This window comes from Sorex araneus, chromosome 6 (assembly GCF_027595985.1).
Source record: "Sorex araneus isolate mSorAra2 chromosome 6, mSorAra2.pri, whole genome shotgun sequence".
Taxonomy (NCBI): domain Eukaryota; kingdom Metazoa; phylum Chordata; class Mammalia; order Eulipotyphla; family Soricidae; genus Sorex; species Sorex araneus.
The window spans coordinates 40,243,812-40,261,423 of record NC_073307.1 but is presented as its reverse complement, the minus strand read 5'-3'; the positions used below and the strand labels follow the sequence as shown (position 1 = coordinate 40,261,423).

The following is a 17,612-nucleotide window of genomic DNA, read 5'->3' as shown; positions in this document are numbered from 1 at the left end:
TTTTTAATGGAAAATATCATATTTGACACCACACATTATAACTCCAGAATCTACATTGCTACTACTTGCTGGATACAAATCCAATTGTTTACCAGTCTTTATGGTTCACTTGTTCATCTTTAAATTTATTTCAAATTCAGAGAACAAGTTAATGCTCCACTTGATAAATTATGTATAATTTTAGATTGTATTAATACTTTATATTTTAGAGTAAATATATATTTTTATTTTGTAGACAATATCATGGAGTTGCAAAATATGTATATAAACTACATACATTTTTTTAAGGATGTCTTATGTTAGCAGTGCACTTTGAATGTATATTAAGGTTTTATTGATGAATTTTTTATTTTTATTATTATTGTTTTAATAGTGAATCACCATAAGGTACAGTTGATACTTACAAACTTTCTGTTTGCATTTCAGTCATATAGTGATCAAGTTCCCATCCCTCCACCAGTGCCCATTCTCCACCACCAATGATCCCAGTATCCTTCCCACTACCCCCAAACCCCGCCTCTGTGGCAGGGTATTCCCTTTTTGAACCCTAGATTCTTATAGTGTGATATTCAAGAACTTTCTGAATTATGTTATTTATTATAGCATTTGGACTGGAGCCATCACACAGCGGGTAGAGCATTTGCCTTGCACGTGGCCAACCCGGGTTCTATTCTTCCATCTCTCTCAGAGAGCCTAGCAAGCTACTGAGAGAATCCCGCCCATACGGCAGAGCCTGGCAAGCTACCCATGGGTATTCAGTATGCTAAAAACAGTAACAAGTCTCACAGTAAAGACGTTAGTGGGTGCCCGCTCAAGCAGATCAGTGAACAATGGGATGACAGTGTGATACAGTACTATACTAGAGCATTTAGTATAACTTTCCACATATAACTTTCCATATTTGCTGGGTCTTTGAAGGCCCAGCAAAATATTATTCATTATTTACCCTCAAATTTTTGAGAGGCAACTAGCTTACTGTTTATTCACTTAAACCTGTTGAAGCTCAAGAGCATAACCTTTAAGGTTATTGTCTCTCATGGTAAAAGGAATAGATAACCTATACTGTATTACAACAAGCATCAAATAGGTGATCCATACTCTATCAAATAATACATTTGTCAGTCATGAAGGACTGACAGATGTTTTTGAGGATTCTAGTTTAATAGCTTAAAAGGGAGCATTTAGCAGAATATTAATGCCTGTGAGAAACATTTCTGCAGATTAAGCAAGATCCTTCACTCTAAAATAGTAACAGATCAGGCTACTATGAAACAAAAACTATGGAAGTCCAGAAAAAAATTATTGGAAATTTAAAACATGGGATTTCTAAACCTTGGGTTAAAGGAAGTACTGATTATAAAGAATGAATAGTGGGATGTAAATAACTGTTTAAAAATCAAGTTTGTGCAGCTAGAAATAATAATGGGGGGCCAAAGTGATAGTGCAGGTAGGGCGTTTGCCTTGCACACAGGTGACCTGGGGTCAATCCCTGACATCCCATATTGTCCCGCAAGCACCACGCCAGGAGTAATTCCTGAGTGCAGAACCAGGAGTAACCCCTGAGCATCGCTGGGTGTGACCCCAAAAAAGCAAAAAACAAAACTTTTAAAAAATAAAAGAAATATAATGGGATGATTTATTGCTAGTTTCACCCTACGGACTAGGAAATATTTTAGGTATTGGTGCTTTTTTTTTTTTAAAAAAAAAGCAGTTTCATACAAAAATACAAAACATACAAAAATTAAAAGAAATGTGAGAGGCTACTAGTCTATTGCCCAGCTCAACATTTACCTTATTTTTTCCTATCTTTTTCCATCACCGTATTGATTAGAAATTAATGTTATATCTATTGGTTTATTTTCATTCACTTTTTTTAAACTGGAGTTTATACAGTTTTATTTCATGCATATTGTCATTTCATTGTAAAAACTTAACTGGATGCCTCTAATTCATAACTTTTTTTTCAAAATAATTACCATGTTAGTGTCACATCTAAAAAAGTTAATAATGATTTTTTTTGTCTCTATTAATTTCCCTGGGCTGGAGTGATGGCACAATGGGTAGGGCATTTGCCTTACACGTGGCCGACCTGGGTTCGATTTGTCTGCCCCTCTTGGAGAGCCCGGCAAGCTACCAAGAATATCTTGCCTATACAACAGAGCCTGGCAAGCTACCCATGGCGTAATTGATATGCCAAAAACAGTAAGAACAAGTCTCACAATGGAGACATTACTGGTGCCCGCTTGCTCGAGCAAATCGATGAGCAATGGGATGACAGTGATACAGTGATAGTGGGCTGAGTGTATGCCGTGCAACCTTTTATATGTGGAAGGTCCTGGTTTGATCCAGGCAGGCACTGCTTGGTTCCTGCATGCATATAACAGCACTGCCAGAAGCAACTCCCTCTGCCAAAAGAGAGAGTTAGGAGCAGGTCCCAAACACCACTAGGTGTGGCCCCCACCCCAGAAAAAAAAAATTGAGTTTGTTGATTGGAAAGTATAAGTTTGGAAAATATTTCGTGATGAAAATAATTAATTTGAACTAGATCTAGGAAAATTCATTTTTAAAATAATGGAAGACACATGTTCTCTTCAAAGGAATAATTGAAATTTAAAATATCTTCAAAGTAGAAAGAAAAAAAAGAATCTCAGGGGTCTATTAAATACTAGGCATTTTTATTGAGAAACAGCGTATTCTCATATACACTGATTTAAAAAACAAAAAATTACGGATAAAACGTTTCTACTTAGGCAGCCAGAGGGATGGCACAAGGGAAGGTGCTTCCTTTGCATGCCTTGCAGGTCAACCAGGATTCCATCTCCATCACCCGGTATGTTCCTGTGAACCCCCCTAGGAGTGAGCTCTGGTTCACTGGGTGTCACAACCCCTCCCCTCAAAAAAAAGTTTCAATTTAGAAGGGGTAGGATAAAAATCATTACTTAAACCTGCCTGTACCCTGTTCAGACTAATGGTATTGACTTACTCGGATACATAGGTAGTTACCAAAAGGAAAAATGAAAGAGGGGAGGGTAAATTGAGACAAAGAATAACAAATGTAGAGCGCTTGCCTTGTGCACAGTCAACCCCATCCCCACCACATGTGGTCCCCCAAGCCCTGCCAGAAATAACCCCTGAGCATCACTGGTGTGGTCCAAAAACAAACAAAAAATTTTTTAATATATGCTGAAGAACAGAATTGGATTTTCAGTGGTGAACTAAATACAGTGTATATACATATTAATTTTAATAGTGGATACCTTATAATGAAATTTTATTTCATTTTTAAAAAATAAAAGTTACAAATTGAAGAACAATATTCACAAAATTCTGATAAACAGGAATAGAAAGTATGAGCCAGTGTCTTTTGTTCAACTATGATGGCAAGTGCTTTTTTAAGTATGCAGCAATATACACAGAATAAAAAACATATCTTATGCCCTTTTTGTCTAGATCTACTTCAAAAAGCATCTTGTGAGTAATAAAAAGAGTAAGTCCTGGAAATACATCTCTAACAAATACAAATGATTGATTAATATTAATATATTCAACTAATTTTTTATGAAAGAATAGAAACAGTTTACAAAAAATTATTCACAGCCAGTAAATAATCAAAGAAATGCACATTTAAATGCACCCTTAGATGAAGAAACATTGGTAGAGAGAGGGAAGCTGACACTCCGAATGTGCCATAGCAAAGTTTTATATCTGAAAAAATACTATTAACAATATTGTAAATAATGGTGCTTAAGAAAATATCTTAAATAGGAGATAGTACAGGGGTCTTTTGCCTTACTTGCAGTCTACTCTGGTTTGATCCCCAGCACCACTTATGGTTTCCTTAATACAACCAAAAGTGATCCCTGAGAATATAGCTGGAGTAAGCCCTGAGCACTGCCAGGTGTGGCCCGAACTCCTGTCCCTCAAATTAAATTAATAATCAGAAAATTAATGATAATAAAATATGTCTCTAGCAAATACTTAAAACTTAGTAATATGCAATGTGTAAGGAAAATGGATGTGTAATTTATAGTACAACTTAAGACTTAATTTTGGCTTCATAAAGTTCTTAACTCAGGGATCACTCTGCCAGGGCAAAGACATATGCAGTGTAAGAGATTAAACCTTTCTATATTACCTCTCCAACCCCCATCTGCCAGTCTTAGATGATGCTCTTGATAAAGCTTTCCCATTAGTATCTACTCAATATAGAGAAAAGTATATGCAAATTAATATTCAAAACATTTATTTGCAACAGGGAAAATTGGAAACTACTTATAAGGAAAATATTTAACTAGGGCCAAAACAATAGTACAACGGGTAGAGCACTTGCCTTATATAAGGCCAACCCAGGTTTCATCCTGGGCATCCCATTTGGTTCCCTGAGCACTGCCAAGAGTCATTCTGAGTGCAGAGCCAGAAGTAACCCCTGTTCACCAGGTGTAACCCAAAACCAAATTAAAGAAAATGAAAACATAAACTGGTCAGTACTACATAGCATAAGAATAAAGTAGAGTTACATGTCTTGATGTGGAAAGGTGGGTGATTTGTATATCAAAAATGTAATTGTATAGCTGTATAATTTTTTTGATCCCATTTCTTAAAAAGATCTGTTGTTATATGTAAGTGATTAAAACACTCATAAAGTCTGAGAAAGAACATCCTCATCAAATTATTATCAGCTGTTAGATCTAGAAGTGGGAGAGTAAGAGAATCCAGAGTAGATATTTATTTTTTATGTATTATTTTTTGTGTGATGAGCTATATTTTAAGAGTATATAATAGCTTTTGTATATATAACTTTGTTTTTTCAAAGTGAATAATATTTTTAACAATACTTTATAATGCTTTAGACTTTGTTATATGTATGAATAAATTTATTATTGTTTTTTGAAACAATTAAAAAAGAGGCCTACTGTGCTGATTGTTAGCACACTTACATGAATGTCTGATGCTTTTTCATTTATGTCGACATTGGGATTTGGGGGATTTTTTTAAGGGGGCTACCAGAGATCAACCCAGGACCTCACATATGTGAAAATAAGTGCCACTGCTGAGCCATATCCTAAGCCCCCTAGGAATTTTTTTTTTTAACTCTAGCTAAATGTTTTTGTAGAATAAAACTCTGCATCAGTGACGCAAAATATCAAAGTTTGTGAATCAGACATTTAACAGTCAAAATATGGGATTTACAGTGAGGGTAACAATAAATACATGCTTCTGTTTTTCTATTTTGAAATGCTTTTATTTCTTTTTTCCCTCTTAAGTTCGGAATAGTTGATGCTGATGGATATTTAAGTTTATATCAAACGAACTGGAAATGTTGTCCTATTGCTGGAAGTATGCCAAAACCATACCTGGTAAGTTAAGAATTCCAAACTTGAAACTTATTTTTGAATTGTTACATAGGGTGTTTTGCCTTGCATGCAGCCAACCCAGGTTTGATTCCTCCCTCCCTCTCAGAGAGCCTGGCAAGCTCCCCGTGGCATATTCGATATACCAAAAACAGTAACAACAGGTCTCACAATGAGAACGTTACTGGTGCCCACTCGAGCAAATCGATGAACAACGGGATGACAGTGCTTTACAGTGCTTTGTGTTAGAGAATCCAAGAATATCTTGTTAGGCAAGAAATGCTAAAAATAATAAATAAAATCTACCTAGTCCTATGTATTTTCTTATTTTAAACAAACTTCTATTATTTCATTATGTGAAATTTACAAGGTTTAGTAATCCTTAAACCTGGGTACTTTCCAGCAACCCAACCAATCTCTTTTTTTTTGGGGGGGGGTCACACCCAGTGATGCACAGGGGTTACTCCTGTTCTACACTCAGGAATTACTCCTGGCGGTGCTCAGGGGACCATATGGGATGCTGGGATTCGAACCCGGGTCGACCGTGTGCAAGGCAAACCCCCTACCCGCTGTGCTACTGCTCCAGCCCCCCCAACCAGTCTCTTGGCAGCTATGATTTTCTTCAACTTTATTAAGCGCTAGTGGGTATTGTACTGAAAAAAAAAATGATAAATATAGCAGTGCATCTGGTTGTTTTTTCTGCAATCACTTTTGTGAACTATGGAGTACAAAGACTATTTTATAGATAATACTATACTTTCCTTGGCCATCTCTTTGAAAACAATATAGATCCATCTCTTTATATGACTGCACAGACTTTAATAAATCCTCAATCGCTAAAAACATTGAATTGTTTTTGACTTTCTTTAGGAAAGCTCTCTATAGAACTATACAATAACTATCAAGAAAAAGTTATATATGTTAAGGTTTTGGTAATTAATTCCATGTAAATGCTGGGGTTAAGAAAAAGTTAGTTAGGGTACATTGAAAGAATAATTGTTTCCCTCTTCATTGAGCCAGTATTTTTAATATGCAAGCTCATTTATTCTATAATGCTGCCTTTCACTAACTTAAAAGAAAGAAATGTAAAATGTATACTCTTTGCTTCTAGGGGACTAAAGTACATTTTGTTTTGTTTAAAGGATATCATCTAGCACAGCTCTTGTGAGGGGGTGGGAATTGTGGAAGTGACTCAAAGGAAGTACTTTCTTAGGATAATTTTGACATTCTTAAAAATTCCCTTTTCTATTAAAGAGAATCGTCCAAATCAATTTAACGTGAAAGTTTTTATAATTGATTAAATCTTTAAGTCTGAGATAATCTAAAGTCTTAATTTCTGACAATTTTTTTAATATTCTAAAGGAAATATGCAGAGTTGAATCTCTTTTTCTCCTTTGAACTTGTAGACCAATAAAACAAAAAGTCCTTGTAAAGCATTAGGAAATACAGTTTCTTTTTTGTTTCATTTAGGGTTTTCTTTTTGTTTATTTGGTTTGGTTTTGGGGTGTGTGTGTGTGTGTGTGTGTGTGTTGTGTGTTGTGTGTGTTGTGTGTGTTGTGTGTTTTGGTTTTTGGGCTACACCTGGCAGTGCTCAGGGATTACTCCTGGTGGTGCTAGAGGCACTATATGGGATGCCAGGAATGGAACCCAGGTCAAGCAACGTGCAAGTCAAGCACCCTGCTTATTGTATTATCTCTCGGTCTCCAAAATACACTGTTTATTTAAAGAATTCAGAAGTGTATGTGTGTACACGTGTCCATGCCCTTGTGTGTGTGTGTGTGTGTGTGTGTGTGTGTGTGTGTGTGTGTGTGTTACATAAGAAAGAGAAGAGGCAGAATATTAAAGTTTGGGCAAAGGCTATATGAGTTCTTTTGCTCTTGCAACATTTTTAAAAGCTTGAGAGAGGAAACACAAGAATTCGAATTAGCCATGTTTACTTTTTTATTAATCAAGCCACCTGTTACAAAATTCTTAGTGACAGCAATGTATTTGTTGTTTATAACCATTCCAGACTTGGCAGTGTCATAACAAAACAGCAAATGACTTTGTCTTCGTTGGTTCCTCCTCTTTGATAGCTACTGCTGGTCTTTCAACTGATAATAGGTAAGAGATTATAATGAAAATTCAAATGTGTTTTGTGCAATTAGTTTCATTTTTTATTTGCTTTATGTCATTGTAAGTAAGTGTAATAATTACACCTTTTGTACTTTTTATTGAAAAGACTTGTGCCTTAAAGCAGGGCTTTGCAAACTTTTTCACTGCCTACCCCTTTTCATCCAAGAACTTTTTACATGATCTCAAGTAATATAAAATGTATATGGAACTGGAGAGATAGATCAGTGAATAAGGCTTGGCTTTGCATGAGGTTAACCCATGTTCAGTCTCCAACACCTCATATGGTTCCCCAGACCCACCAGGAGTAATCCCTGAGTGGAGTCAGAAGTAAGCCCTATGTATAACTGGATGTGGTCCCAAAACAAAAAATAAAATATAAAAAGTATTCAAATAAAGCATTTGCTGATAATAAATCATAAATTTTTTTAAACATTTTCACTGACCCCCACATTCAGTTACAAGAACCATAAGTGGTCACAACCCATAATTTGAAGGTAGGGTCTTACATGTTTGTTGCTCAAGTTATAGAGCTAAAGAAATCTCTGTGTCATTTAAAACAAAATCCATTTCTTCGGTATTTTTTTATATTCTAATGGTAAGACTAGGAGAAAAGGATTTTTATTGGTGGAATGAATTTATCTTTGCATAATTCCCTTTGTTTGAGATGGAGAGATAGCCCAAAGAACTGAGAGCATGCCTTCCATGTGGGGGCCTAGATTCTATCCCTGGCATTACATGGTCCCCGGAGCACTGCTGGGAGCAACCCATAAGCACCAAGCTGGGAAATAGCCCTGGAGTATCACAAGTATGAATCACAAACATTACTTTGTCTTAAGAAAATTTGAGGTAAAATGGACCTCTGCCATTTACTAGCTATATGCCATTTAATCATCATGACCCTATTTGGTAGGTATTGCATTTTAATAAGAAAAAATCAAGAAACTCAGAAGTTTGTGTCAGTACAAACCTTATCCCCCATGAAAACAGTGTTATGTGTACAAGTAAATGTCTCCTGCTGCCTCCATCTCCACATCCCCACTATTTGACTTACACCACCAAATTTAAGATCAACACCTACTGAATATGCTAACATTTTGAAAACAGGGACCAGACCCAGTAGTGCTTGGTAGGGCATGGGAGTAGAGGGGAGGTAAGGGAAGTGAGGGAACTCTTTACTTAGACTGACAGTGCTGGTCTGACAGTTTAGTGTTTTGGCCCAGTAAGATGGTACTTGTGGGTTCAGTGGTACTAGGAACCATGCAAAACCAAGGGTCAGGTATATGACCACCCCTTTGAGCCATGTATGTTGCTATGAGGATATTGAACTAAAGCCTCCCTTTATAATAGAAATGAGTCTGTAGAAGAATAGAATTTTCATCCCATCTTCTTACTACATATTATTGCAGCTCCCATTTCGAATAGAAATAATTTTCTTTGTACTAAAAAGAATACAGTGTATTTTGCTATTTGTGTATATCACTTCAAATCACATTAGAAAAAGTGAACTTAAAAAGTATTTATCATTTTAGGCTTCATATATAGTATTTGTAAATATATTTAAATGTTACATAACTACATCAGACATTCTCACTTTATATTCTGTTAAATTTTGTGTGTCATTCAAGAAGTATCAATGTTTTTTATTTTCTTTCAGAAATGTATGTTTGTGGGATACTCTGGTAGCACCTGCCAATAGTTTAGTCCATGGTAAGTTTTGAAAACAAAATTGTAAAGTTTGAAAATCAAGAAATTTATGACTTATTTCAATAAATTTTGTTTGATTTTTGGATTTTTGTTTTTGTTTTTCAGGGCCTTACCTAGCAATGCTCAGGGGATACTTCTGGCTTTGCACTTAAGAATCACTTATGGTGGTGCCCAGGGAATCAGAAGGGATGACAGGGATTAAAACTAAGTCAGCCATGTGCAGGGCAAGCACTTTATCCAATGTACTGTCTCTCCAGCCCCTAAATGAATTTTTTTAATGACATAATTCCTTGCCTGTGACACATATTCCCATGGTGATAGAATTTGAGAGCAGAACAATACATCTTCACGACACCTTGGTGAAGATCAAATAGTACATACATAATATCTTTTTTTTTTTGGATATTATAGCCACAGGTCATCATAGTGAACATGTTCTGTTAACGTTCTATGTCACTATGCCTATTTAACATGGTACTTGAAATCCTAACAATGCAATAAGAAAGTCAAAGGGAATAAAAAGGTATTGGGAGAAAAAAAAATGGATTTATTCACAAATCACAAAATTGTATAACAAGTCTAAAAGAATCTTCAAATAAGAAACTGAAACTAATGGTTAGTATGGTAAAATTACATAATGAAAGGTCATACAAAATTGTTGCTCTCTCTGTGTCCCAGCAGTGAACAACTGGAATTTGAAATATGAAAACTGACATTTATGGGACTAGAAAGGTAGTATAGGTACTTGTCTTGCATCCTGTTAATCCTAGTTCTAATCCTTTGGGCCTCATATGGGCCCCACAAGTACTATCAAGGGTCATTTCAGCACCACTGGGTACAGCCCAACCTTCCCCCCCTTAATAAAAATAATAAGCTTCTTGGGGCTGGAGCGATAGCACAGAGGGTAGGGCTTTTGCCTTGCACACGGCTGAACAGGTTCAATTCCCAGCATCCTATATGGTCCCCTGAGTACCGCCAGGAGTAATTCCTGAGTGCGTGAGCCAAGAGTAACCCAAAAAGCAAAAATAATAATAATAATAATAAGCTTTCTTTCATAATAACACCCAAAATAATAAAATACTGAATCATAAATCTAACAATATAATATCTTTTGGAACATTAAAAAAACTTAAATAGAGAAGATTTTATAACTTTTATAGAAATTTATAGGTCTCTGTAAATGGAGAGCTAGTTCACATACATATTTGGAAAACTCAGTATGACTATGATGTCAGTTCTTCCCAACTTCACAGATGCAGCACAGTCCTAATCAGAATCCCAGGAAGCTGTTTTGTATATCCAATAGACTAAGTTTAAAGAAGTACAGTGAACATAGGATTCTGAATACTTGGATGTGGAGGACTCGTTCTACCTGACCTAAGGACTTTGTGAAAATATTTTTATAATAGCATTGTATAGACTTAAGTATAGATACAGTTTTCAGACTGCTGGCCAGGCTTTGCTGGAGTAGCCCTGTAAGTTATCCCGAGCACTTTTGGGGCTGACCCTTAAAGATAAAAAAAAGATTTGGTAAAGGGATATAACAGCAGTAGACAACTTGACACATTTGTGAGGCTCTTAGTTCAACCCCTGGCACTGGGGGAAAAGGTAGAATCAATACAGACATAGAACAGCATTAGAGAATCCAGTAATAGTAATAGACCTACACATGCAGAAGTAACTCTTGCAAAAACACATGCAAAAATACTCTTCACTGGAAGAGTGAAGAGTGGACTGGATTACAGGCTTTGCATGTGGTAGGTCCAGGCTCAATTTCCATTACCACACGAGTGGGTAGAAGCTACCTCCAGACACTGAACCAGAAATAGTACTTGGAACACTGCCAGGTGTGACCCAAAAATCAAGAAACAAAACACAGTTTATTTCAATGGAGTTAAATAAATAGTTCTATGCTAGTAAAATGACAATAGAGGGGGCAGGAATGAACCTAAGTAAAACCTTTTTTTTACAAAAATTAATTTTAAATGGCTAATAGACCTACATATAAAATAGAAAACAAATTTTAAGAGGAAAATATAGAAAACCTGCTTGACATTGGGTTTGATGATGTGCTTTTATACCACCAGAAATCCAATATATGAGTAAGTATGTGAAAAGTTGCTCAGTAATAAGTAGTCATCAGGAAAAAGCAACTAAATTTGCTATAAAATACTTCTCTATACATTGATATGGCTAAAAGGGAAAATTCAGGGCCAGGGCGATACTACAGAGGATAGGGTACTTGCCTTGCCTGTGACTGACCCTGTTCGATCCCTGGCAACTCATATTGTCCTCTAAGCCCAGTGATTCCTGAGTGCAGAGCCAGGAGTAAACCCTAAACACTGCCAGGTGTGGTCCAAAATGAAAAACAAAAAATGAAGTGGAAGATTCTAGAATACCAAAAATTGGTGAGGATGTATAAAAATAAACTCTTGCATACTGATAGAAATATAAAATGGAACAACCACTTGGAAAAATTGATAGTTTCTAATAAAATTAAATACACACCTAAAGTGATCCAGCAGTATCGTAGCACTGTCGTAGCACTGTTCATCGATTTGCTCAAGCAGGCACCAGTAACATCTCCGTTGTGAGACTTGATGGTACTGTTTTTGGCATATCGAATATGCCATGGGTAGCTTGCCAGGCTCGGCCATGCGGGTGGGATACTTTCGGTAGCTTTCCAGGCTCTCCTAGAGGGACGGAGGAATCAAACCCAGGGCAAACGCCCTACCCACTGTGCTATTGCTCCAGCTAACACAGTAGGAAAACATAATATTTTTTAATAATAGAATACTATTGTACAAATAAAAATGTAGGACCTCCTGATGCATGGGGTAAAAACACTGAAGCAGTTTTTTGGGCCAGTTGTAGTGCTCTACACACCTTTTGTTTCTCATCTCCCAGCATTCATTCTTTATTGTTTTATGTCCAGTATCTCAAATCATTATATTCTGTATTTTATTTTATTTTCTAAATTATTTCAACCATCAGGATAATCTAGTTTATTATTCTACCTTGGCCCAATAAAAAAGAATTTTATGTTTCTCATAATATTAAATAGTTTTTGCTTTTTTTTTTTTCCTTTCCTTTCAGCTTTTACTTGCCACGATAGTGGAGCCACTGTTCTAGCATATGCTCCAAAGCATCAGCTACTAATATCTGGTGGCCGAAAGGGCTTTACATGTATATTTGACCTGCGGCAACGACAACAAAGGCAGCTTTTCCAGAGCCATGATTCTCCTGTTAAAGCAGTTGCTATTGATCCAACAGAAGAGTACTTTGTTACAGGATCCGCAGAAGGAAGCATAAAGGTACAATACAGTGATTCCACAATTGGAGAAAAAGAAACCCTGGGTGTTTAATCTTATTGGTGACACCAATCTATTTAAGTAGCAACTTTAACCGTTATGTAGTCAATACTATTAATAACTATTTAGTAAGTATTTTAATGGATAAAGTATTTAATTTGAAGATTATCTTCTGCCATTGTTTCCAGTATGTTTAATTCATACAAAAGGGTTGGATTTGCCATAAATATTTGCATATTTTATGGACGGATGGGTGCTCAATCATTGTATGACTGAAGTTCAAACTTTGTAACTGTATCTCATGGTGATTCAATTAAAAAAAATTTAGATACTAGAATTAGATTTGACTCCTTTTTTAGAGTAACTGATTTTAGTTTCTAGTATTCTAATATATGCTGACATTTTTTATATATTACATCAGCATACAACCATTTAGCATCTTAAAAAAGAATTCTGAATTTACCTGGATAAACCCTGCTTATTACTGTCGTTCTCAAACTCCATCATTAAAAATTTAAAAACTTTGAGTAAGGCTTTCAAAATGTTAAGCATCTAATTAAAAATACTTCTATCCCAGAAATAGTTGCTAAGGACTTATCCCAGAAATATTTAGTAAGTACAAAGCTCATAAAAAGTGTGTCTTTATAACTCGTATTTAGTGTTTTGATGGAGGGATCCTCTAGCCACATTTGGAGAAATCTGCAGAGGTAAGTGAGTGTAGATTAGATCTTAAGGGATTCTGAAGATCAACAGCCACTGGAACTCTTTTTTTTTTTTTTTTCTTTTTGGGTCACACCCGGCAATGCATAAGGGGTTATTCCTGGTTCATGCACTCAGGAATTACTCCTGGCGGTGCTCAGGGGACCATATGGGACGCTGGGAATTGAACTCGGGTCTTCCACGTGCAAGGCCCTACCCGCTGTGCTATCACCCCAGCCCCTAGACTGTCTTTTATCTTAAAATCTGTTCACAGAGATATCAGCTTTCATAGATAATTTTTCTTTATTTTTTAGCTTGTTTCTTTAACTGCTGTCAGTTTAGAATAAATCATACTGTTTTAGTCAGTTCTTTAGTTTGTTCTTTGATTCTGAGACTTATTACATAAGAAAAAAAGATTTGAAATTTTACTACATAATATTCAGAAGTTAACAATTGTACAGTCTTTTTCAGCGATACCTTGAGTAAGTTAATTTCTTAGGCCAAAAAGAAGGTATTTTTAACAATGTGATCTCAGAAAATTCGTAAATAAAGTGGCTTTCCTGATTTTAACATAGTTACATTGATAATGCATAGACTTTTCACACAAATAGAAGGTTCTTTAGGTTATTTTAGCAAAAGGCACATTTATTTTGGTAAATAATAGCTAAAAATAGATCTTAGTAAATTAAGTATGCAAAAGTTATTGTGACAGGATTTTGCTTGGTCAGACGCCTTTTATGTAATTTTTTCTTTTCAATCTTTCTGATCCCTAGTACGTATTATGTTATTATGTTATAATATAGAAGACATTTCCCCACTCCAGAATCAGATTGCAGAAGCTTTGCTGAAAGACTTGCCTTGAGAGATAATACAGCGGGTAGGATGTTTACCTTTTGTACAGCTGACCTGGGTTTGATCTCCAGCACCTCATATGGTCCCCTGAGCACTGCAGGAGTAATACCTGAGCAGAAAGCCAGGTGTAAACCCTGAGTACAAAGCCAGGTATAAGCCCTAAGCACAGCCAGATGTAGAACAGCACCCCCCAAAATTAATAATATTATAAAATAATATCAAAGCAATATGAAAAACTGTAACACTTTATACAGAATCAAGATATTATGACCATAAGCTCTGTACAGGTTTTTTGCTATATCTTCATAGTCATTGCATAGGATGGCAGGCCTAAATTTTTACTTGAACTTTTAAAAATTTTTAAGGTAAACAAAACCCCAATTTTTATTTTACTGTTAATATCTTTCAGATTTGGAGCTTCTCTACCTTTAGTCTTCTCCACACTTTTATCAATGAACATGCTCGACAGTCCATTTTCAGGAATATTGGAACTGGAGTAATGCAAGTGGAGACAGGACCAGCAAATCACATTTTTTCATGTGGAGCTGATGGAACAATGAAAATGAGAATACTACCAGATCAATTTAGCCCATTAAATGAAGTCTTGAAAAATGATGTGAAATTTATGCTGTAACATCCTGACAACAGGATATATAATTTGTTATCTATTCCATGGACATGACCAACATATATAATGTACAGTGTTCACTCTTTATGCCACAAAGAAGCTAATAGTTTCTTGTTTTCATATTTATTTTATGGAGCTTTGCCCTTTGCACTGATGCCTTAAAAATTAACAAGGTCAATCAGAATTAGATTATATTGCCTCAAGTAGAATGTATAGATGATGCTGTAGTAATACATATTTATAGAATGTTGTAGTGAGTATGTTGTAGTGTTAAAGGAGTTTTATTTTCTTACCATTTATAAATTCTTCTGCAGATATCTCTGCATGAATTTCTTCACAGTAAAAGTACCTTTTATGAAAAGGCATTTGCACATCAGTTATCCCTTAATTTGCCATACTTCCTTATCAAATTGGTATATCTTAAACTCTTAATTATATATTGATATTTGCTAAGAATCAAAAAATAATAGACATCTGCATAGACAGTCATTGGAACTTTAATTGTAAATGAACATTTGGTTATCCCTCTGGATCCCAAGTTGTGTGTATGTATACATCTGTGGTCATATGTATATATGTAATATATCTTACACATCTTATATGAATGTAGTTTGTGTGTATATAAGAGAAAATTACAAGTTTTTTAGTGTGTTTTTGTGCCATAATGACTATCACCACCAGAATAGCGACTTTTTTTGCCATTATTTTTTCCATATGAAACAATATTTCTATATTAATTTCAAATAAATTACAGGAAGACTTTTCAGATTTTTATTTTAAAATCTACTTTGAGTTAAAGGAGTTTTAGCAGGCAATAACAACTTAAGTATGAAACACTTGAAATTAAGTTCGTAAATTTGTGGAAGGAATTTAGCACCAAACTAAACATTTTACTTATATTTTGTTTTCACTTTATTTTCTATTTTTAAGTGCTTTTAGTCTCAAAATTCTGGAAACCTTATAGCAGTGTTCTTCGGAAAAAATGTGAAAACAAATCAAATAGTATTTACAAATGTAAAATATCTGCCAAGATCTACCATTAATGGAAAATAAGCTAAACTGTTATATTATTTTTGCCAAAATATATTATTTTATTATAGAGTATGACCAAAATACTAAAAATGCACAACACTTTTCACTTAAATATTCTAACCCTATTTCTGTCTGTTTTGTGCTATACCTTTTATGATTCGGAATTATAAAAGTACTTGATAAATACTTGATTTTAACTAATGAAGATGAAGGCTGATGGGACTAAGTATTTAGTGACAATTATATATATTTAGCTTAAATATATTTTGTTAAATACTGCCTGCTTGGGCAAATCAATGAACAACAGGACGACAGTGCTACATATATTTTGTTAATAGGAACTCTATAAGAACATTTTTACATAACAAAATATGAACACCTACTATGTTAGAAATTAATGAGTCAAAGCAAAAGAAATGAAGGGCTGGTAAAATGAATTTTGTAATATCCTCAGGATACTTTTATCTTAAAAGTATATTGTTAAAAGATTTTGTAAATTGTATTCATAATTTTAAATGTGTTGAGCAAGTTGCAATGAAAACACTGTCATTATATAGAGAGTTTATGTGCACATAATGACCTGTACCCAGAAATTGTGCAATAACAGTATGTGACTATTTGCCATGGAGAAATCTATGACAATATTGCAAATAATACTATTGTTTGATGTAATTAATCTTAAGTTATTTTTCAGTAATTTCTTCAAAAATCAAGATTCAAAAGGCTTTAAACTCTTTTCAATGAGATAACAAAATTTATTATGCTTATTAGAAAAAAGGCATTGTGGATAATTAAGCATTTTATTTGAGGGTTTATATGAATAATAAATTATGTGAGGCCATATGTATTTACATCCAGAGTCATATTTTAAATAAACAATCATGCAGTGACTTTTTTTAGCATGCTGTTGTTTTAAGTAATATTTATTCCACTTTCATTGACAAAATATATGCCATTTTCAAATGGAAAATTGCTGTATTTGTACTTGGTTAATATAGAGAGAATTGGGTTATTTGCTCTCTAGCCCATTCTTCTTTTCTACAGTCTTTTTAAACTTAATAGACAAACATTAGTTGAAAAAGTTGAGAATAGAAATTATGTAAAATGAAGAAATCATATAAAACGTTACATGTAGGTAAAATTTCATCCAATAGTAGATATACTTTCTATGAATAGAGTGAATGCCAAAACTTTTCTAAAATTTTTTGCTCACAGCTGGTGGTACTTGGGGTACTGGCTCTGTGCTCAAAGATCACTCCTGATAAGGTTCAGGGGACAATTTCAGGTACCAGGGATCAAACCTCATTTGGCCGCATGTAAGGCAAACACCATAACTACTGCAGTATCTCTCTGGTCCCCACCAAAATATACTTTTTATATGTTACACTTTCTGAGAATGTAATGTGATAATGATAGGATTTCTAATACTAGTTTTATTTTCGATAGTCATGGAGCCATCAGTATTATCCCCCTTACTTGTCTTCTTTGTATTTGATCCAAATTCATCTTTGTCTTTATTTCATAAATTACTTTGTAAAAATAAAGGTCACTCCCAGCAGCACTGGGAGAGGGGTTGGAGCCCACTTCCAGGATGCTCAGATCTACAATGCAGTTCTAAGGAAGGTAGTGCTCCTGACTGTGCAAGTGGAAGCAAACATAAAAATGGGACTACATCAACCTAAGAAGCTTCTGCACTTCAAAAGAAACAAAACACAGGAAGAGCCCACAGAATGGGAAAGAATATTTACCCAATACCCATCTGATAAGGGATTAATATCCAAAATATACAAGACACTAGTAGAATTGTACAAGAAAAAAACCTCCAACCCCATCAAAAAATGGGGAGAAGAAATGAACAGAAGTTTCCTCAAAGAAGAAATACAAAGGGCCGGCCCATGAAAAATGCTCCACATCGCTAGT

At 34.9% G+C, this 17,612-nt stretch overlaps 1 protein-coding gene across 5 annotated transcripts in view; it reads left to right on the top strand.

Moving 5' to 3' along the window:
- Window positions 1-16,592, top strand: part of DMXL1 (Dmx like 1) — a 128,135-nt gene extending 111,543 nt beyond the window's left edge. For 4 of the 5 annotated variants that reach the window (XM_055141063.1, XM_055141062.1, XM_055141061.1 and 1 more), the window contains 5 exons: window positions 5,265-5,357; window positions 7,363-7,454; window positions 9,121-9,173; window positions 12,267-12,484; window positions 14,442-16,592. In XM_055141063.1, coding sequence (XP_054997038.1) covers window positions 5,265-5,357; window positions 7,363-7,454; window positions 9,121-9,173; window positions 12,267-12,484; window positions 14,442-14,666 — 681 coding nt within the window. In that variant the 3' untranslated portion in view covers window positions 14,667-16,592. Of the gene's footprint in view, window positions 1-5,264; window positions 5,358-7,362; window positions 7,455-9,120; window positions 9,174-12,266; window positions 12,485-14,441 lie in introns of those variants that run through there. The other variant, XR_008630623.1, reaches the window with a different exon arrangement.
- The last annotated feature ends 1,020 nt before the right edge of the window (window positions 16,593-17,612 follow it).